This window comes from Macaca nemestrina, chromosome 9 (genome assembly GCF_043159975.1).
Source record: "Macaca nemestrina isolate mMacNem1 chromosome 9, mMacNem.hap1, whole genome shotgun sequence".
NCBI lineage: Eukaryota > Metazoa > Chordata > Mammalia > Primates > Cercopithecidae > Macaca > Macaca nemestrina.
The window spans coordinates 19,448,312-19,465,736 of NC_092133.1; the positions used below are offsets into that span (position 1 = coordinate 19,448,312).

Here is a 17,425-nt window from a genome sequence, read left to right on the forward strand (position 1 = left end):
AACATGCAGCTGGCACATTAAAATCGGAAACATGTTAAATCTACTCAGAAGGAATACCTGATGATCCACTATGTCTAATTAATCCAAGAGACATTTAACCCATATCTCTATTTGTGAGGCTAGTGCTGTAGATATTAGTCTGTTTTGGAGAACAAGGCAAATTAGCTGAATCAGCAAATAATATTAAATTCCATTTAATTAAAACAGTTCCTATTCAAATGTCTAGTACCATAGGATAAAATGTTACAATTTGAAGACAAACGTTGACTCCTGATTTTTCTGTGTTCCTTGACTTGTTTCTCTAATTTTCCTTAATAAAAATGGCAATTGTGTGATTGCGTATTTTTGCACTTCCTCCGTAGTTACAATAAAGCAGACAGTATGAACACATTAAGCCTCTAACTCTCCCAGTATGTACAAGAAAGAAAAGGAAATTGGCAAAAATGCCTGCAATAAGAAAACAAGAGAAAGCTGGTTGGGAAGTGAAATAATTTTATTGGGCAAAGCAGCGGGAACTTTTATCTAACAGAAGCACATCAGTGTTTTAACAACTTTTTACATGAGGAAATATTCCATTTAACAGATTAGACAACATACATTGCCAGTAAAAGCAAAACAAAAAAAACAAAAAAAAAGTGTCTTAAGTATTTGCTATGAGTTGGTGAGAAACATCTTAGGTTTCATAGCCTGAGAGTTAAATCATGAAAAAATTCAAACTTTGGGGTTGGCAATAAAGTCAGCCAGCCCATAATTCTGCATATGTGTGGTTTAGGAGAATTTGAGATTATTTTATATGCTTCAGGAAAAATATATACTTTTTTTTTTTAACCTTAAACTGATAACTGTATTTGGGTTTCAGAAACAGTAAATTCTATCTACAACAACAAAAATCTAACTAGCTACAGATTTCTAACTGTGTGGACACAGCAGTGGAGGGAACATAAAGTTCCTTCTCCAGCTAGAGTGGTCCAGAGGTCAGACTCTGTGCCCAAAGGCCAAAAGAAAAGTAATCCAATTAAGGACGGAGAGAAAGAAATTGATGACCTCTGAGTCAACAGGAAAAGAGAGGGTAACAAACATGAAAGCAAAGGACATTATGTGGAAGAGGCAGAGGACAGAGAATGCAGGGAATATTGCAAAATATTTCAAATGGACAGAAAATAAAACTCATATCCACTAACTACTTATTTTTTCTTTTTTTAAAGACAAAATCTGTCGCCCAGGCTGGAGTGCAGTGGCGCTATCATAGCTCACTGTAACCTTCAACTCCTGGCCTCAAGGGATCCTCCCACCTCAGCCTCCAAAAGTGCTGGGTGTGAGCCACCACACCTGGCCCTTCCTTCAGTATCTTTAAGTAATAAAAAGTTACATATATAGTAGAAAGCCCCTATGTATTCCTTGCCAGTATTCTCATAGATTTGGTATGAATTTTCTATGTAATACTTATTCGGTGGGAGGAACTTAGAGGAAAATAAAAACCACCAACCTAATAGGAGAATGGCAGGCAGGCAAAAATAGAGGCATAGAAGGTCATTACAGAGAAAGAGGACAAAAAAAGGTTCCCATAAACAAAAAAAACAGGTGCTGTACTTTCTATCCTAAAGCTAGCCTTTGCTGTTTCCTGTCTCATAAGGGTTTACCTCCAAGAGAGGCTGTTTCTGAAAAAGAAAAAAATCAACTATCATTATGCCTTATACAAAAACTCAATTGCTATGGCTTTTAATTTCAAACACAAGCAAACCAAATATTCACTTTTAACTGAAATTATGCATTTGTCAGACCTGTCAGTTAAGAAAATTAACCCACAATAACATAGCATAATATATGCTAAGTATAGCCGTTTATACTCTCCTTCACAAATAAAACATACAGTTGTTCATGCTCTCCTCATAAATAAAAGGTATCTGACACTAACTTGTGTGTTGAAACATCACTTGAGCAACAGATTACAGAGGATTTTATGTTCTTATCACCACCGCACTTCTGTTTTAGCAATTTTACAATTAAATTAACAAATTAACAACTAAATCTCTCCAGAGAGATGATGAAAAACATGTGTTTGTCTTTTACTTATTTTTTTTTACACAGGGTCTCACTCTGTTGCCCAAGCTGGAGTGCAGTGGCACCATCTTGGCTCACTGCAACCTTTGGCTCCTGGGTTCAAGCAATTCTCCTGCCTCAGCCTCCCCAGTAGCTGGGACTACAGGTGTGTGCCCTTGCCTGGCTAATTCTATATTTTTTTTGGTAGAGATGAAGTTTCACCATATGGGCCAGGCTGGTCTCAAACTCCTGGGCCTCATGCAATCTGCCCACCTCAGCCTCCCAAAGTGCTGGGATTACAGGCCTGAGCCACCATGCCTGGCCAAAATACATATTTACACCCATTCTACACCAAATAATTTAAAGGAGTAAATATTCAGCTCTATTTTCACCACAATGAAGTAATGCTTAAGCAACCTTGTACATCGTTTTTTTCCCAATAATATAACCCTCTAGTTTCATGCCCTGTGGAACTGATCTGATCTAAAAGGATACTGTACATGTAGCAGCTAAGGGAAGTTGAGAGAATTGTTTTGAGTCGTAAGACCTAGTTTCACAGCCTGTGTGTGATTTTGGACAGTCTTGTACCCCTCTCTGAGCCTCAGCTTCCTTAACTGTAAAATGGGTCCTACTTTCTTTTCAAGGGTATTGTGAAGATTAAGTATGTGAATAGATGTAAAAGTGCTTTGTAAATATGCACTACCCAAACACAAGGTATTACACCGTATTCAAATGTAAATAAAATATCTATGTATTCCCACAGTAAGGAAAAATCCAGTTCAACTACTATGCTTTATATCAAATTAATTTGAAAGCTACTAAGCCCTATCCTAAACCTATGGAGAAACAATGAAATTTCACTTTAAGTTGTATGTGTAAGCACTTTCAATATCCTTAGGAAAAAGGCCTATTACACACATAAGAAGAACATACAGGGTAACCAACTTGGTTAAAAATATAGCGACTTTGTGGCCGGGCACAGTGGCTCATGCCTGTAATCCCAGCAATCTGGGAGGCCAAGGCGGGCGGATCACGAAGTCAGGAGATCGAGACCATCCTGGCTAACACCATGAAACCCCGTCTCTACTTTTCTACTAAAAATACAAAAAAATTAGCTGGGCATGGTGGTGGGCACCTGTAGTCCCAGCTACTAAGGAGGCTGAGGCAGGAGAATGGCGTGAACCGCGGAGGCAGAGGTTGCAGTGAGCTGAGATCGCACCACTGCACTCTCAGCCTGGGCGACAGAGCAAGACTTCATCCAAAAAAAAGAAAAAAGAAAAAAAATATATATATACACACACACATACATATATATATACACACATACATATATATATATATAAAATGACTTGGTACTAGGACTAAATTCCAAAAATCCATGTCATTGCATGTTCCTTAATCTATGAAATTAAAATCACCATTAAGTTTAAGATTAGCCAGGCGTGGCAGCATGCACCTGTAGTCCTAGCTACTCGGGAGACTGAGGTGGGAGAATGGCATGAACCTGGGAGGCAGGGGTTGCAGTGAGCCGAGATCACGCCATTGCACTCCAGCCTGGGTGACAGAGCAAGACTCCATCTCTTTAAAAAAAAAAAAAAAAAAAAAAAAAAAGATTAAAAGATTTTAAGCTCAAACACACAAAACAGTATCAAGACAATGTATTAGAAAGGATTGAAAGTTGTAATAACCCAAAATGTGTAAAAGGAAACTTAAGAATCAAGATAGTTGATCTTGTATTAATTACATTTAGCTTATAATTCAGTTGACCTTTCTTAAAAAACAAAGAAATCGTCTATTATCACTTGAAAGATACGTTTTAACACAGTTGGCAGTTGGTTCCTGAGAGTCACTACACCCATAAAAGATTCATGAAGAGTAATACAGCCACCTCTCGAACTATTTCCAGTCTAACATAAACTTGTTAACCAACAAAAGTTCCTTTGTTTTTGGCTGGAACTATAACAACTCAACGTGGTGAGGAGGACAACTTTATTCTGAGATTAGAAGTTGCTTTTTGTTGTGGTTTTTTTTTTTTTGAGACAAAGTCTTACTCTGTCGCCCAGCCTGGAGTATAGTAGCATAGTCTTGGCTCACTGCAACCTCCACCTCCTGGATTGAAGTGATTCTCCTGTCTCAGCCTCCCAAGTAGCTAGGATAACAGGTGTGTACCACCACGCCCAGCTAATTTTGTATTTTAAGTAGAGACAGTGTTTTGCCATGTTGGCCAGGCTGGCTGTGAACTCCTGGGCTCAGGTGATCTGCCTGCCTCAGCCTCCCAAAGTGCTGGGATTACAGGAGTAAGCCACCACTCCCAGCCCTGATCACAAGTTCTAACTGGCTCTTAACCAAAAATGTATTTCTGAGAGCCATCTTGCAACGAAGGATGCCAGACATTTAAATAAAAAAGGGGGTGGAGGGGAAGGAACACTGGTTTAAAACTCACCAGTATGTTCTCCAGACACTCGAATCACCACAGCCAAAAGCAGGGAGTATGTTTTGTTTTGAAATGAAAAATACCCTCAGTGTAGCCCACTCTCTGTTCCTGGCCCTTCAGATACCCTCACAAAAAGTGCTAAACATATTTACAGCAATGTGCACAAGTGAGAGCTGAGTTAATTTCAAATCTAGACAAAAGATCTGAGGCTAAGCTTTATGTCACAACAAGTTTTACAAGTCCCTCCATGTATCAGTAACATAGGCATTCTTAAAATCGAACAACAGTAAGGAAAGGCTATCACAACTGGAATACCCCTGGGGGTTCAGTTCTGTTAGCAGTGGCAAAGGAAAACGATCAGATAAACCTACAAAAACAGCAGAAGCATTACGACCAAACCTCACGTCATTAAATCACAAAAGTACAGCCTTACAATAGGTTTCACTTCGTGAGCTCTATCCTGACAATATGCCTGAAGATGTCCTATTGGTGATCATAAAAGAGGCGAAAACATACAATTTAACTTACTTAACTTTTTAACAGTTTTTTCATTTCAATAAATTTATTTTGATTTGTTGAATTGTTTAAGAGGAAGAGAAGAATATGTTCATGTTTTTCAACCTGTGGGTGAAAAAGAAACCGTATGATTTAGTTTCTAAAAACGTTAAGAGTATAATTTCACCTAAAGGAAATGTTACCTACTTGTTTCTGTAGCTCTGTGCAGCAGCACTTCATCCTATACATCTTTTCTAAAAGCACAAGAAAAATAAGCCATTAGGTAACATACAACGTAAAGAAGAAACTTGAGAGTCTAAACATACAGATAGCTCTCCCCCTTGTGCATGGGTTCCGACTACAGAGACCTGAATGGATCCATTTGGGCTCTGAGACGATCTACTACCGTGGTCTGAATTTGACTACATTAACAACCCATGTCTCCAAGGTTTCGGCTGTCTATCATCTCTCTTTTTGGTTGAGGCCAGGTCTGTTAAACATACATCTTATGAAGCACCAAGAAGATGGAATCTCAAAACTATGACTTCTCCTTTTGATCAGGATAAAAGTAAATTGGAAATAAGGACATGCAGAATGCCTGGCATTTTCAAAGCCCTTTGTGACAATTCCCACAGCAGTGCTGACTAAGGACTGATCTAAGGACTATCTGGACTCGGAGGACTGCCTCCATCAAGGCGGCCCTCCCCGGCAGCCATGGGAATCAGAATCCCACCACTGGATTTGTGGAGGAGGAGGAGACAGTATGGCACGGGGAGTGAGAAAAGGTCAAGTCAACTAAATTGATTCTCTCTTATTCCTCACACTTAACATCTGTTATTAATAACACTTGAAAAGAATACCTCTATTCAAAGCACTCTGCCCTTGAGGTGTGATGTTTTTTGCCAGACCAAACGTCACCAGCTTATCAGCTACATCGACAGTCCCATTCTCAGAACATTTCTCAACTGACACTGTATGGACATTCTTTGTAATTCCTTTCACAGAAAGCATTACATTCTGATTCAACATGAAATTTTTTAGCAGCATTATTATTAATTGAGAAGAGCTTCCATTCAATTCCATTAACCCTGGAAAAAATGGATATTACAGTCTTTTAGTCCCTTTTAAAAAGATATAATTTGGATAAATTATCTAAGAATAATAAGCAAAAGGCTTACTGGACTTCAGCTGGATTTAGGTATGCTTTGATGTACTACTGCTGTTGCATTACAAAAGGCAAATTTATTCAATACATATTTACTGATCACCTAACAAGGCATCAAGCACTCATCTTGGACTAGTGGGCATGAAACAGACACATCTGTCCCTCATATATTCCAACAGGAGAAACACACAACAAAGATAATTTTCCAACTCTGAGTCAAAACCTAAGAGGAACATGAAGCAACTGGTATGGTATTATCTGCAAGTCCTCTGCATAAGGACATCAGGAGCGACACTAAAAAGCTACTTTAAGTATTTTTGTTCACTTTATTCAAATTTCAACTAAGGAGCTGAATATATGATTTATTATGCATAAGGTAGCCAAAAATGGTGTCATCTGAATGCCTTTAGTCCCTAAAGAGAGATGTGACAAAGCAGAAAGACCCCAAATGAGAGGTCAGACACCCTGGTTCACATCCTGGCCCTGCCACTTACTAGCTCAGCAACTGGGGCAAACCGAATCTCTGAACCCTGGCCCTCTGAAACTAATCTATAAAACAAAGACTCATTGAGTATAGTTTTTGTGAGAATTCAATAAAGAATATGAAACTGATTTGAAAACTCTTAATATTTAAAAACATTAAGGCACTTACTGGAAATACCCATTTGATTCAGACTTAGAGCTAGGAAACACAAAGAGGAAAAAAAACAAAACAAAACCCAGACACCTAAATTGGAAAGTGACTTAGCTGTCTACCTTCAAGTGAACATCTAATAATTTGGAAAGGAAGCGCCAGGTGGCTAGAGGTGATTGGTTGCACTCTGCAAAGAGGCACGGTTTCAATGTTTCCATAGTCTGCATACAGCACTTCCACATCAGTGTCTGATGTCCCCAGAACAACTGCACGATACCAAAAATCATCACCTGAAAATAGAATGAAATCTCAGGTAAGAATTTACAGTCAGTGACTCCTCCTACTTTAAGATGGTTATCCATAGTTATATTTACGTCACTTAAAAATCCATGCCAAAATTTCTGGTTAGACTTCAAACTAAATATAAGCATTTACCTCTACACTCCTATGTAAAATGTAATAGAATTTTTTTTCTTTCTTTTTGAGACAGGGTCTGGCTCTGTAGCCCAGGCTGGAGTGCAGTGACACAATCTTGGCTCACTGTAACCTCCACCTCCCAGGCTCAAGCAATCCTCTCACCTCAGCTTCTCGAGTAGCTGGGACTACAGGTATACATCACCATGCCCAGCTAATTTTTTATTCTTGGTAGAGATAGAGTCTTGCCATGCTGCCCAGGCTGGTCTTGAACTCCTGAACTCAAGTTATCCTACTGCCTCAGCCTCCCAAAGTGTTCGGATTACAGGCGTGAGCCACTGGGCCCAATCCCTAACAGGATTTTTTTTTTTTTTAATGTGTAAAACCACAAGAATAGAGAACAAGAGAAAAGACCACAGAATATTGGAAGCTGGAAAGCAGATGTCTGAATGAAAATGATTTAATAGAGCCATGGTAGCTCAACCAAAGTTGGCAATGGGGAAGCCAAAAAGCATCCCAGCTCGCGTCACAAATCCCCAGTCCCTAAAGTCTCAACGACTGGTGCTACTCATTCAACATTAGGAGTTAAGATGGAGTTGGAAATGACTGGCCAAGGAAGCAGAGTTACTTGCAAAGACATCTGAACAGGCTTTGGTTCATACACTTATTTACATATAACACCTACTTTTAAGTTGCTAAAGAGAATGGTGAGCTTTATGTTCCCATGTTTTAATAATGCTTCTACTTGAGGGCAGAAGACTGGAGGTTTCCTCTCCGGAGACAATGAACCACAGTGGCCATGGACTGGAGAGCATGAGGCAGAGCAGACCAGGGGGAGTTTAACACCGGCGGGCAAGCTGTGCACTCCAGGCAGGAGGCAACCCGCCCATGTGACAGCCCATCAAGATGGCGACACTGGGAGTCTGCAGTGAAATGGCAGAGCCAGATCACCCACAGTGAAGGCCACCAGTGGATAAGCCCCTGCCCACTCTCAAAGCAACTTCCCAGTAACTTCTCAGTGCCCCATCTTAAATACAGGAACAGCACAGGATCACCAGAGATTTGCAGAAAGCTTCTAACATCACAGAGGAGACCAAAACAAAATAGGACCTTAGGGAAACCAAGGCAAAGGAGGAACATGACAATGAACATTAGAAGACTGACAGTAATATCCTTGGAGAAATACATTCCACGCTTGAAAGAACAGGGTAGTATTAAAACACATACACATGAAAAACCAAAAAAAAAAAAAAAAAAAAAAAGCTATTGAAATTTAAAATGTGATAGAAATGAAAACCTAAATTTAATAAGTTGGAAGGTGAAATTGAGGAAATCTCTTTAAAAACAAAAAAGATGAGAGAAAAGGACATTTAGCAGAAGAGTCCAAATTAAGCATTAGAAGACTTGGAGCTCCTAACAGAACAGAAAACAAAAGGAACTAAAAGCATTAATTCAGGAAAGTTTCTCAAACTGAAGCTCATGAATTTCTAGACTTAAGGGGTCCACCCACTGAGTGCCCAGCAAAATAGTAGAAAAAGAAACACCATACTAAGGTCACATCATAAATTTCACAACAGGTGAAGAGAACACTAACTGTTCCAGAAAGGGGGAAAAAACATACAAAGTTTGTGGAATCCAGAATAACATTGATCTTTTGACCAGAAACACCAACAGCTAAAACACAATAAAAGCAGTGCCTTCAAAGTTGTAAGGGAAAAACCATTTCCAATCTAGAATTCTATATCCAGGCAACCTATCGATTAATGATTAGGCTAAAGACTTTTTCAAACATAGGAGGTAACAGAAAATGTCTTACATGCACCTTTTCTCAGCTTCTGGAGGACAGGATCCGCCCAAATACTGGAGTAAATCAAAAGGGAAGCCGAGGATCCAAAAAACAAAGTGGGAGGAGGGAGGAAGAAATCTAGCTAACATGGTGTGGGGGGCAGAAGCACCATCCAGGAAATAAGGGGGTCAGGGCTGAAACAATCTCAGCATGGTGAGGAAAAACCCAGGATAACAGCTCAGGTCTGGAGGACAAGCAGCCTGTGCAGAAGCAGACTGGAAGGCTGAAGATGCCTCCAATATGGTAATAGTTGATAAAGTACATGTTGTGTTCTTTACAGGAATTTGCACTAATGCAGAGCACTAGAAATAATTAGTGAAAGTCTATAGAACACTAACAACAAAAGTGGCAAACGAGAATGTAACTGTAATACACTGCACAGCTCAGCTGTGAACAGTGCTCATGCAGTCCTAATGCAGTAAGGCAGAATACTTACAGAACCAAAAATTATGATTTATCCTGGGAAGAAAGGGAAAGTGTAGATCCAGTTCTCATACAAAAGAAAAACAAAACTATGCGTGATATCTGCAAGACCATGAAATTTGAAGGTCCCCAACTTGTGCACCCTGAACAAAAGCAATTTGATGCCCATCTAACCACAAAAATGCCTTTGTGAGAGGTTTGGGATACAGATGGGGGTTCTGAAACGCCATTGGAGCCCAAGATTGAGGAAGGCTCTTTGAGAAGGCAGGCCCATGCCCCAGTGGCAGACTTTCAAGACCCTGTTCCTAGCTACTGACTGGAAGCAGCCCTGTCCCCAACTGATCTCAGCTCTTGCCCCATGTGGCTGCCATCCTGCCACCAGCCACCTCTGCCCAGGGACTGGCAGGAGCCATACTTATCCATGACCCCCAGTAACAGGCCTGCCAATTGGACCTGAGTGCGGACCATGAAGCAGCACTGTAACCTGGCTCCGCTCCATTTAACCTTGATCCCAGAAGCAAATCCAAGTGTTATTTATATTAGCATAGGAAATTTATTAAAAAGAGATACTAAAACAGAGAATGCTCAAAGTATACCCTCATCAATGAGCCTGACTCCCTGAAGCATTTCATCCTTCTTTTAGTACATTCACATATGGAACCCTATGAATTCTTTGCAACCCCTCCATAAATAAGTGTAACGTGACTGATCCATTAGAAGTGTGGTTATCTCGAGCTGGTTATCTGTAAGTACTGACAGATTTGTAGAAATCTACCTATATCCTTGCCTAAAAATAATCTATATAGAATCGAAAAGCTGAATGACCAATATATGAATTAAATCCACATGACTGCCTTCCTTAATTTCTCTCCCTAAACCAAATGAAATAAGCAGCTAAAATACCAAAATCTACATAGTATCATGTAAAAGAAAACAGACTAAATACCTTTCCTCTAATATTTTCCCTAAAACAACCTTACTTGTGTATTTGGCACAGCATGCATCTCCAATTCTTGGTCTATAGGGTGGTCGACTTTTCGGAGCATTGCAGTATTCTAATAATTCAGCTGTCAATATGCACAGCTTTTCCTGATTTTCTAAAATATACAAAAGCAATCTTTTGTGAAGAAAATTTCAAATGCTACTATTAACAGTATACAAAAGAATGGCAAGTCTAATCAATTAAAAAACCCTTTGTGTATTAAAATATGCATACTGAAAATATACACACGTATATAAAATATACATTATATTTGAAAATAAATATACCCACTATTGGTTGCCATTTGCAGAAGGTACGCAATCAATACTGGGAGGGGGCAGGGAGGAAGCCTCCGGTGGATCAATTGCTTGATCAGGGTGGTTATACTGGTTTGTTCACTCCGTGAAAACTTACTAAGTTGTATTTTTACAATTGTTTAGTGTACTTTTCACAGTGAGTGCTATACTTAATAAAACTATCCTCAATAGCATTTCCAATTCATCATACCACATGTTGTCAGAATCAACCCTAAGCTCCTGCTTTTTGGTACACAGAATAAAGATCATTTTGTAGTATTAGAGATAAATTTAAGAGCAGTTATTGGCATTACCACAGTTCTAACTTTGAAAATTTGAAACAAAAGGTTCATTTTTTTCAGCTTTAAAAGTGCCTGCAAATTATTCTAAAAAGCACTCAACTTGCATCTTCAGATACTACAAGGATAAAGTCATATACATTTAAGGGATTCCTTAATTGTAACTTTCACGAAAGAACAAAAGAAAATTAAAAATAAATTTTTATGTGCTACTTTTCTTCAAGATTCGTTCTAGTATGAAACATTTCTCTAAGTCTCTAAGGTGTAGTAAAGCTATGATTACGAATGGATTACAAAGTCTTTCGATATATCTAAAGCACTAAATATGATTCAATATAGAGAACGTGTTTTTAAACAAGAAATTATACAGTAATTAAGGACACTTTTGTTATAAAAAGCTGTAGACCAGGCCACTGGGCAGGCAGGTGCTGACTGTAGTAGGGCTTCCCTTCAAGTTCCCACTTGTGTTTCGTAACTAAATTGGCCTTAAGTGTTATGATCAGTTCTTCCTTAAAACAGTGAGCCTCTTCTCCCCTTCATTTCCTAAGGAATTCAAGACCGGCACTTCCATTTTACAGTTTAAAAGACGAGCGTAAATATTTCTCAAATTTTGGTTTCTTACCTGGCATCCCGTTTGGTAGAGCATAAAACAAGTTTGGGCTTATGATTTCTAATACATGTGCTTGCACAGTTTTATTAACTGGCAATTCTATCGTCTTCCATTGCTCAGCTGAAGCGGTAGCTGGAAGCATACAAAACACAGGTCTCACACATGGAATAAAAAAAAAAAATGTACTGTTGTTTTCCTCAGTAACATATTTAATTCAATCATTTGTTCATCAATTGATTATCAACATTTCCAAATCCCCAAAATAAAAATCTGTATTTTCACAAAACAATCTATTCCATTTGAGGGATTGTGTGGGCAGTACAAAAAAGTTCAGTCTACAATGAAATCCTTGAACTATTACACTCCTGTAGTGTATTTCTCTATATTTCCATCTCTGTCAAATACTTAATTCTTACAATTTACTCAAGCTTCTAAGGGAGATTATCTCTGTATAATATATGTTTATCTGATAATTACATTGAAATGAATGTTTGTTCAATAAAATAATTATCTTTCAATAATATAATTAATATTAACCTACTAATCTATGTCCGTAAAGCCTATCTCTACAGGAAAATTGTCATTTGTGACGGAATAATTTTCAGTCTCTGAGAGCAAAGAATAACAAATTTAAACAAATAAAATGGTTTTAAAACGTTACCTTGAAGTCCCTGTATATGAACTTGAAGTTCATGTTTATTAACAAGTCTGTCATCTGGTAAGTCTTTATGTGGTGAAGCAGATTTTAAAACCAGATGTTCATCAATCAGAACATCACTGATTATTCTGGGATAACGAGTGGAAAGATCAGTGAGTTCAACTCCTGTCCCATTTTCAGTGACTTCAACCACTCTGGCTTGCAATTTTACCCCAGCAACACACATCTGGAATCTTGTTATGGCTTCTTCAGACCAATGTTTGTTTCTAGACTGTATATCTGGAAAATAAGGACAGCAGTAAAAAGAATCCTATGCACAAGCTTCAGTTTTGCTTTAGTAGTACCCGTACCCAGGACCAGGTCTTTGCCAAGTTTACTTTCAGGTCAGCAAACCTGAGTATCTTCAATATTCAATTACACACCTACATCTTGCATGCCTGACTTACGGATAATGCATTTACTAATACACTCTAGGGTTTTAGGAGGCTCAGGATCTTTCCTTACTTTCTCTGCTAACGTATCTTTACCTGGCATTTTCCAATAGAAAAAGGAGTACTGTTTTAGAATTCACCATCATGTTCTGAGTTAACCATTATGCTGGTAGAAGATGTCAGCTGATATACTGCCACTTTTGTGGACAGTTTTCTAGTAACATCAAAATGTTTTTCATTATGTAAGCAAAAATTATTTTTCTTGGATAACTTTGGCTTACACCCTTGTTTTCTTAGCAGCGATTTTCAAACATGAACACGTATCTCAATCATCCAGAGGCCTTGTTAAAACACAGACTGTGGGGCCCTACCCAGAGTTTCTAATTTTTGTAGGTCTGATCTAGGGTGGGGGCTGAGAATCTGCAGTTATTAACAAGTTCCCATGTTGATGTTGCTGGTTTGGAGGCCATAATTTAAGCAGCGCTGGAATAAAATATGGTAATTAAGAACAATAATCTGGGCCAGGCACAGTGACTCATGCCTGTAATCCCAGCACTTTGGGAGGTGGAGGCAGGCGGATCACCTGAGGTCAGGATTTCAAGACCAGCCTGACCAACATGGAGAAACCCCGTCTCTACTAAAAATACAAAAAATTAGTCGGGCGTGGTGGCACATGCCTGTAATCCCAGCTACTCAGGAGGCTGATGACGTAGGAGAACCGCTTGAACCCGGGAGGCAGAGGTTGCAGTGAGCCAAGATTGTGCCATTGCACTCCAGCCTGGGTAACAAGAGTGAAACCCTATCACAAAAAAAAAAAAAAGAAAAAAAGAAAAAAAAACCCAATAATCTGAAACATATTGTAAAATAAATAGAAACAGATTAGCAGAAGAAATAAATCCATCTGTGCTGCCTGACTTTACCACTGTTCACATTTTGGAATCCAACCACCCATACTTTTTATGTGCAGATGTCCAAAATACACACATGCACATATACACATATTCTCTCATATATTCTATTATAAAGTTTTTATAATAACTGCTACTATAGGTATAATGCCAAGCACTGTTAAGTGCTTTATATTTTTCTCTTAACAACTCATTGAGGAAGGTAGGAATAACTTCCAGATAAGGAAACAGAAGCACAGCAAGTTTAAATAATTTGTCTAAACATCTCATAGACAGCAAGCAGCGGTTGGCTCTGAAGTCTGTTGTCTTCATCACAACACTCTTTTATAACCTGTTTTCTTCACTTAAATCATGAACAATTCTTATCAATAACACATATTTAACATCATCCATAATGACTGTGCAATAGAGAGTTAAACAGGCAGAACTTTGGGTGCCAGACCCTGTCCTAAGCCTTCATTTAATCCTCCCAACAACCCTACGAAATAAGTACTATCATTATTCATTTTATGGATCATTTACCCAATCCGCTATTATTGACTATTTATGTTATTCTGTCATTATTAACAGCAGTGTAATCATTATTTTTGTAACTTACTCTGTGCAATTCCTGGATTTCTCCGGGAAAAATTACTAGGAGGAAAATTACTAAATCAGAAGGTATGAACACTGGAGGTTCTTAAGGAATCCTGCCAATGCCTTCCAGAGGATCAAGGAGTTTTTATTCCCATGGTCAGGAAAGCAGCTGCTTCCCTACTCTGACAACACTGGACGTTTTGGCCAATATGGTAAATAAATTTCTAAGTTTTATAATAATATGAAGCAGGATCTTCTAACTCACACAAAATGTTAACATTGTAGATATTAACACTTACATTATATGCCGCAAGTATTAGAAAGTAGTTGAGAAAGTTTCTTATGGTATACCATACCTGCTAACCGGCACCGTATCCCCTGAAAGGGGAGGTTTAAAAATGTTGATGATATCATTCGGAGTTCATCTGCAGTAACTTCTTCGATGTTTCCATAATCCACAAAATGTACTTTAACATTTCCATTTGGTAAGATTTCCTTGACTAAAGCACGATACCAATTACCATCACCTAGGTTTAACACACAGTTTGTGACATGGAACATTTCCTTTCTATTGGCACTTGAAATACTTATCTTGAAAAAAAGCCACCCTTTGTCTAAAAGCAGGTAATAAATTTGCTTACTTCCCCAAATCATGCCTTTCATTTTTCAAAATTCCAAAATCTCTAGAAAGAATTCTCAAAATCTATTTTTAGACTATCGCCAAAATGTGTAGTACCATACTTTTACATTTGATATGAATTAAAGATTTCATTCACAACCTATCCAATAAACAGAATGTGAAGGTGAAGGTAAGACTTGAATATACTTGTCAGTTTTGGAGATGCGTAATACTCTTAGCACTAATGGCTCAGATTATTTTACTTGTTATGTGGTAAAATAAGTACTAAATAGTAAAAAAATTATTGTAATGAAGATGTCTCAAATAGATTTCCAAAATACTCTAAACACTTAGAGTGACAGGAAACACCCTGCAGTGAACAACTCTTCCATGAGCTAACTTATTTTAATATTACCAGAAATTCTGGAAAGAAAAGCATTAAAATAATGTTTAATGAAGTTTAGGCAACAAAGCATCACTTGGAGATTCCTTGTTACAAAGAGAAGGAAAAACACATGACAAAGTAAGCATTCATTTAGTCTTGGCCATGAAAAACATTTGCTTAAACATTAAGAAAATGTGCACTAAAAATAAGAGTTGAATGTTAAGAAATATAAGGTTCTAAAAGTCAAGATTACATCAACTGCAACTTACCGGCAAAAAAAGCACAACAAGGTTGTCCTATCTTTGCCTTGAAACCATTAGGTAACTTCTGCTGGCAATGTTCTGCTAATGACTTGTTCAAATCATTCAGTTTCTTTAAATCTGAAAATAAAATACATATAGAATTAAAAAATTAAAAACATATTAAAAAATAAACAACATAGATTTTCCTTTAAAGTCAGAAAATGTCTTGATCATAAAAATCACAGGTACCGCCCCGAACTACTATTAAGTCTACCCAATGCTTTTCCTTATTAAAAAACCATTGGGCAAATAAGTTACTTAGTTAACACTCTCAATAAACCCAACACCAACGATTTACTGAACAAAAAGAAACAATTAGAGCATGATCATCAGTACACTCAAGCATTAACTTTGCAGAGAGAGAAGAAAACAGCATACAAAGCCCATACAGACGCTACATAAAAGCTGTCCTGAAAGTGACTATAATCACTAAATGGATGGCACAGGTAACGTGTAAGAAGTCAGAGCTCATGAGCTCTGCATGCTGGAGGTTTCATAAAGAAATTCGAAGTACACCACATTTGCAGGAGAGGGTATTTCCAGAAGGAAGACATGGCTGTCAGACAAAGGACAGAATTATGAAATTAGGCAACCAAAAGTGGGCAGCAGGCTAGCGAAGCACAGAAGTGGAAAAGTGGCCACTGGAGAGTGACATTGGAGCTGTCCCTGCAAAATGCAGACCACGGAGAGCTTCTGAATGCAGAAGGGATCTGAATCACTTAGTAGTAGTAAAAGAAAAGCAAATGCCTTTTAAGTATGTAACAAAGGCTCACTTACTAAAATGGAAAACAAATTCTAATGTTTCAGAAGTTTCGCCTTTCAGATTAGCCTAAATACAGTTTAAGGACACGCGATAGACAATGATACACTGCTGCTGGGGGATTGTTTGCCTGGCCTCTGAAGAACACTAGCTCTCAAAAGCACAAACACACATATTCCTTTGACCTAATACTCTAGTTACAGTTTCAGCAACTTGTCCCAGGGATCTACTCCTAAAGTAAAAATCACAGTACAAGGATTTGTTTTAGTAATAAAAGCTTGGAAACCACTAATTCTGTACTTATCCACACTTACTAGTGTGTATTTATCCACACTAAGTAGTATTTATCCACACTTAGGTTAAATCTCACAACTATGGGGTGAGACAGGACCCTATCTCTAGTTTAATGTCCTTATTATCTAGTTTAATGTCCTTATTATCTAGTTTAATGTCCTTATTTAACAAAGAAAAACCAAGATTTGGAAAAGTTAAGATCAATGATGCTCACCAGAATGGCTCAAACAAAAAAGAAAACACACAATGTTTGTGAGGATATGGAGCAACTAGATGTTAACTTAGGTTAATTAAATTAGGATAAACCGACTCAGTGGAGTATCATGTAGCCATGAAAAAGAAGAGAGACTAAACAGCAATGTGGTATCACAGAGTGGCTCCTGAACAGAAAAAGGACACTAGTGGAAAATCTAGCAAAAACCAAATAAAGTTTGGAGTTCAGTTAATAGCAATATACCACTGTTGGTCTCTTCGTTGCAACAAATGTGCCATGATCACATGCTAACTACAGGAGAAGCTGGGTGAGGGACATACAGGAACTCTATGTACCATCTTTGTGATTTTCTGTAAACCTAAAATTATTCCAAAATAAAAACTTATTTAAAAAGAGACTAAACAGTATGTGACCTGATATCCAAAATGTAGTGGAAGAAAAAATGCAAAACTTACCATTTTATACTATTTATAGATATAGAAAAGGATTATATGTACTCATACAAGCATATGTATAAAGTATCTCCGAAAAAAATATTTGGAAAATTGAGAAGAGGAACCACGAAACTTACTTTCCACTATATACACTTTTGTAACTTTTGAAACATGTTTTCATGTTTCCTTCTTCATCTTTAGAATTT

At 37.9% G+C, this 17,425-nt stretch overlaps 1 protein-coding gene across 4 annotated transcripts in view; it reads right to left on the reverse strand.

The window, feature by feature from the left end:
* Positions 1–297: 297 nt before the first annotated feature.
* The window catches only part of LOC105467056 (tudor domain containing 1), a 53,443-nt gene continuing 36,315 nt past the window's right edge, over positions 298–17,425 (reverse strand). For 3 of the 4 annotated variants that reach the window (XM_011716379.3, XM_011716388.3, XM_011716395.3), the window contains exons 17-25: positions 15,485–15,595; positions 14,568–14,738; positions 12,300–12,575; positions 11,651–11,770; positions 10,432–10,548; positions 6,891–7,058; positions 5,830–6,057; positions 5,177–5,223; positions 4,052–5,095 (exon numbers count right to left, since the gene is read on the reverse strand). In XM_011716379.3, coding sequence (XP_011714681.2) covers positions 5,003–5,095; positions 5,177–5,223; positions 5,830–6,057; positions 6,891–7,058; positions 10,432–10,548; positions 11,651–11,770; positions 12,300–12,575; positions 14,568–14,738; positions 15,485–15,595 — 1,331 coding nt within the window. In that variant the 3' untranslated portion in view covers positions 4,052–5,002. Of the gene's footprint in view, positions 1,659–4,051; positions 5,096–5,176; positions 5,224–5,829; positions 6,058–6,890; positions 7,059–10,431; positions 10,549–11,650; positions 11,771–12,299; positions 12,576–14,567; positions 14,739–15,484; positions 15,596–17,425 lie in introns of those variants that run through there. The other variant, XM_071069091.1, reaches the window with a different exon arrangement.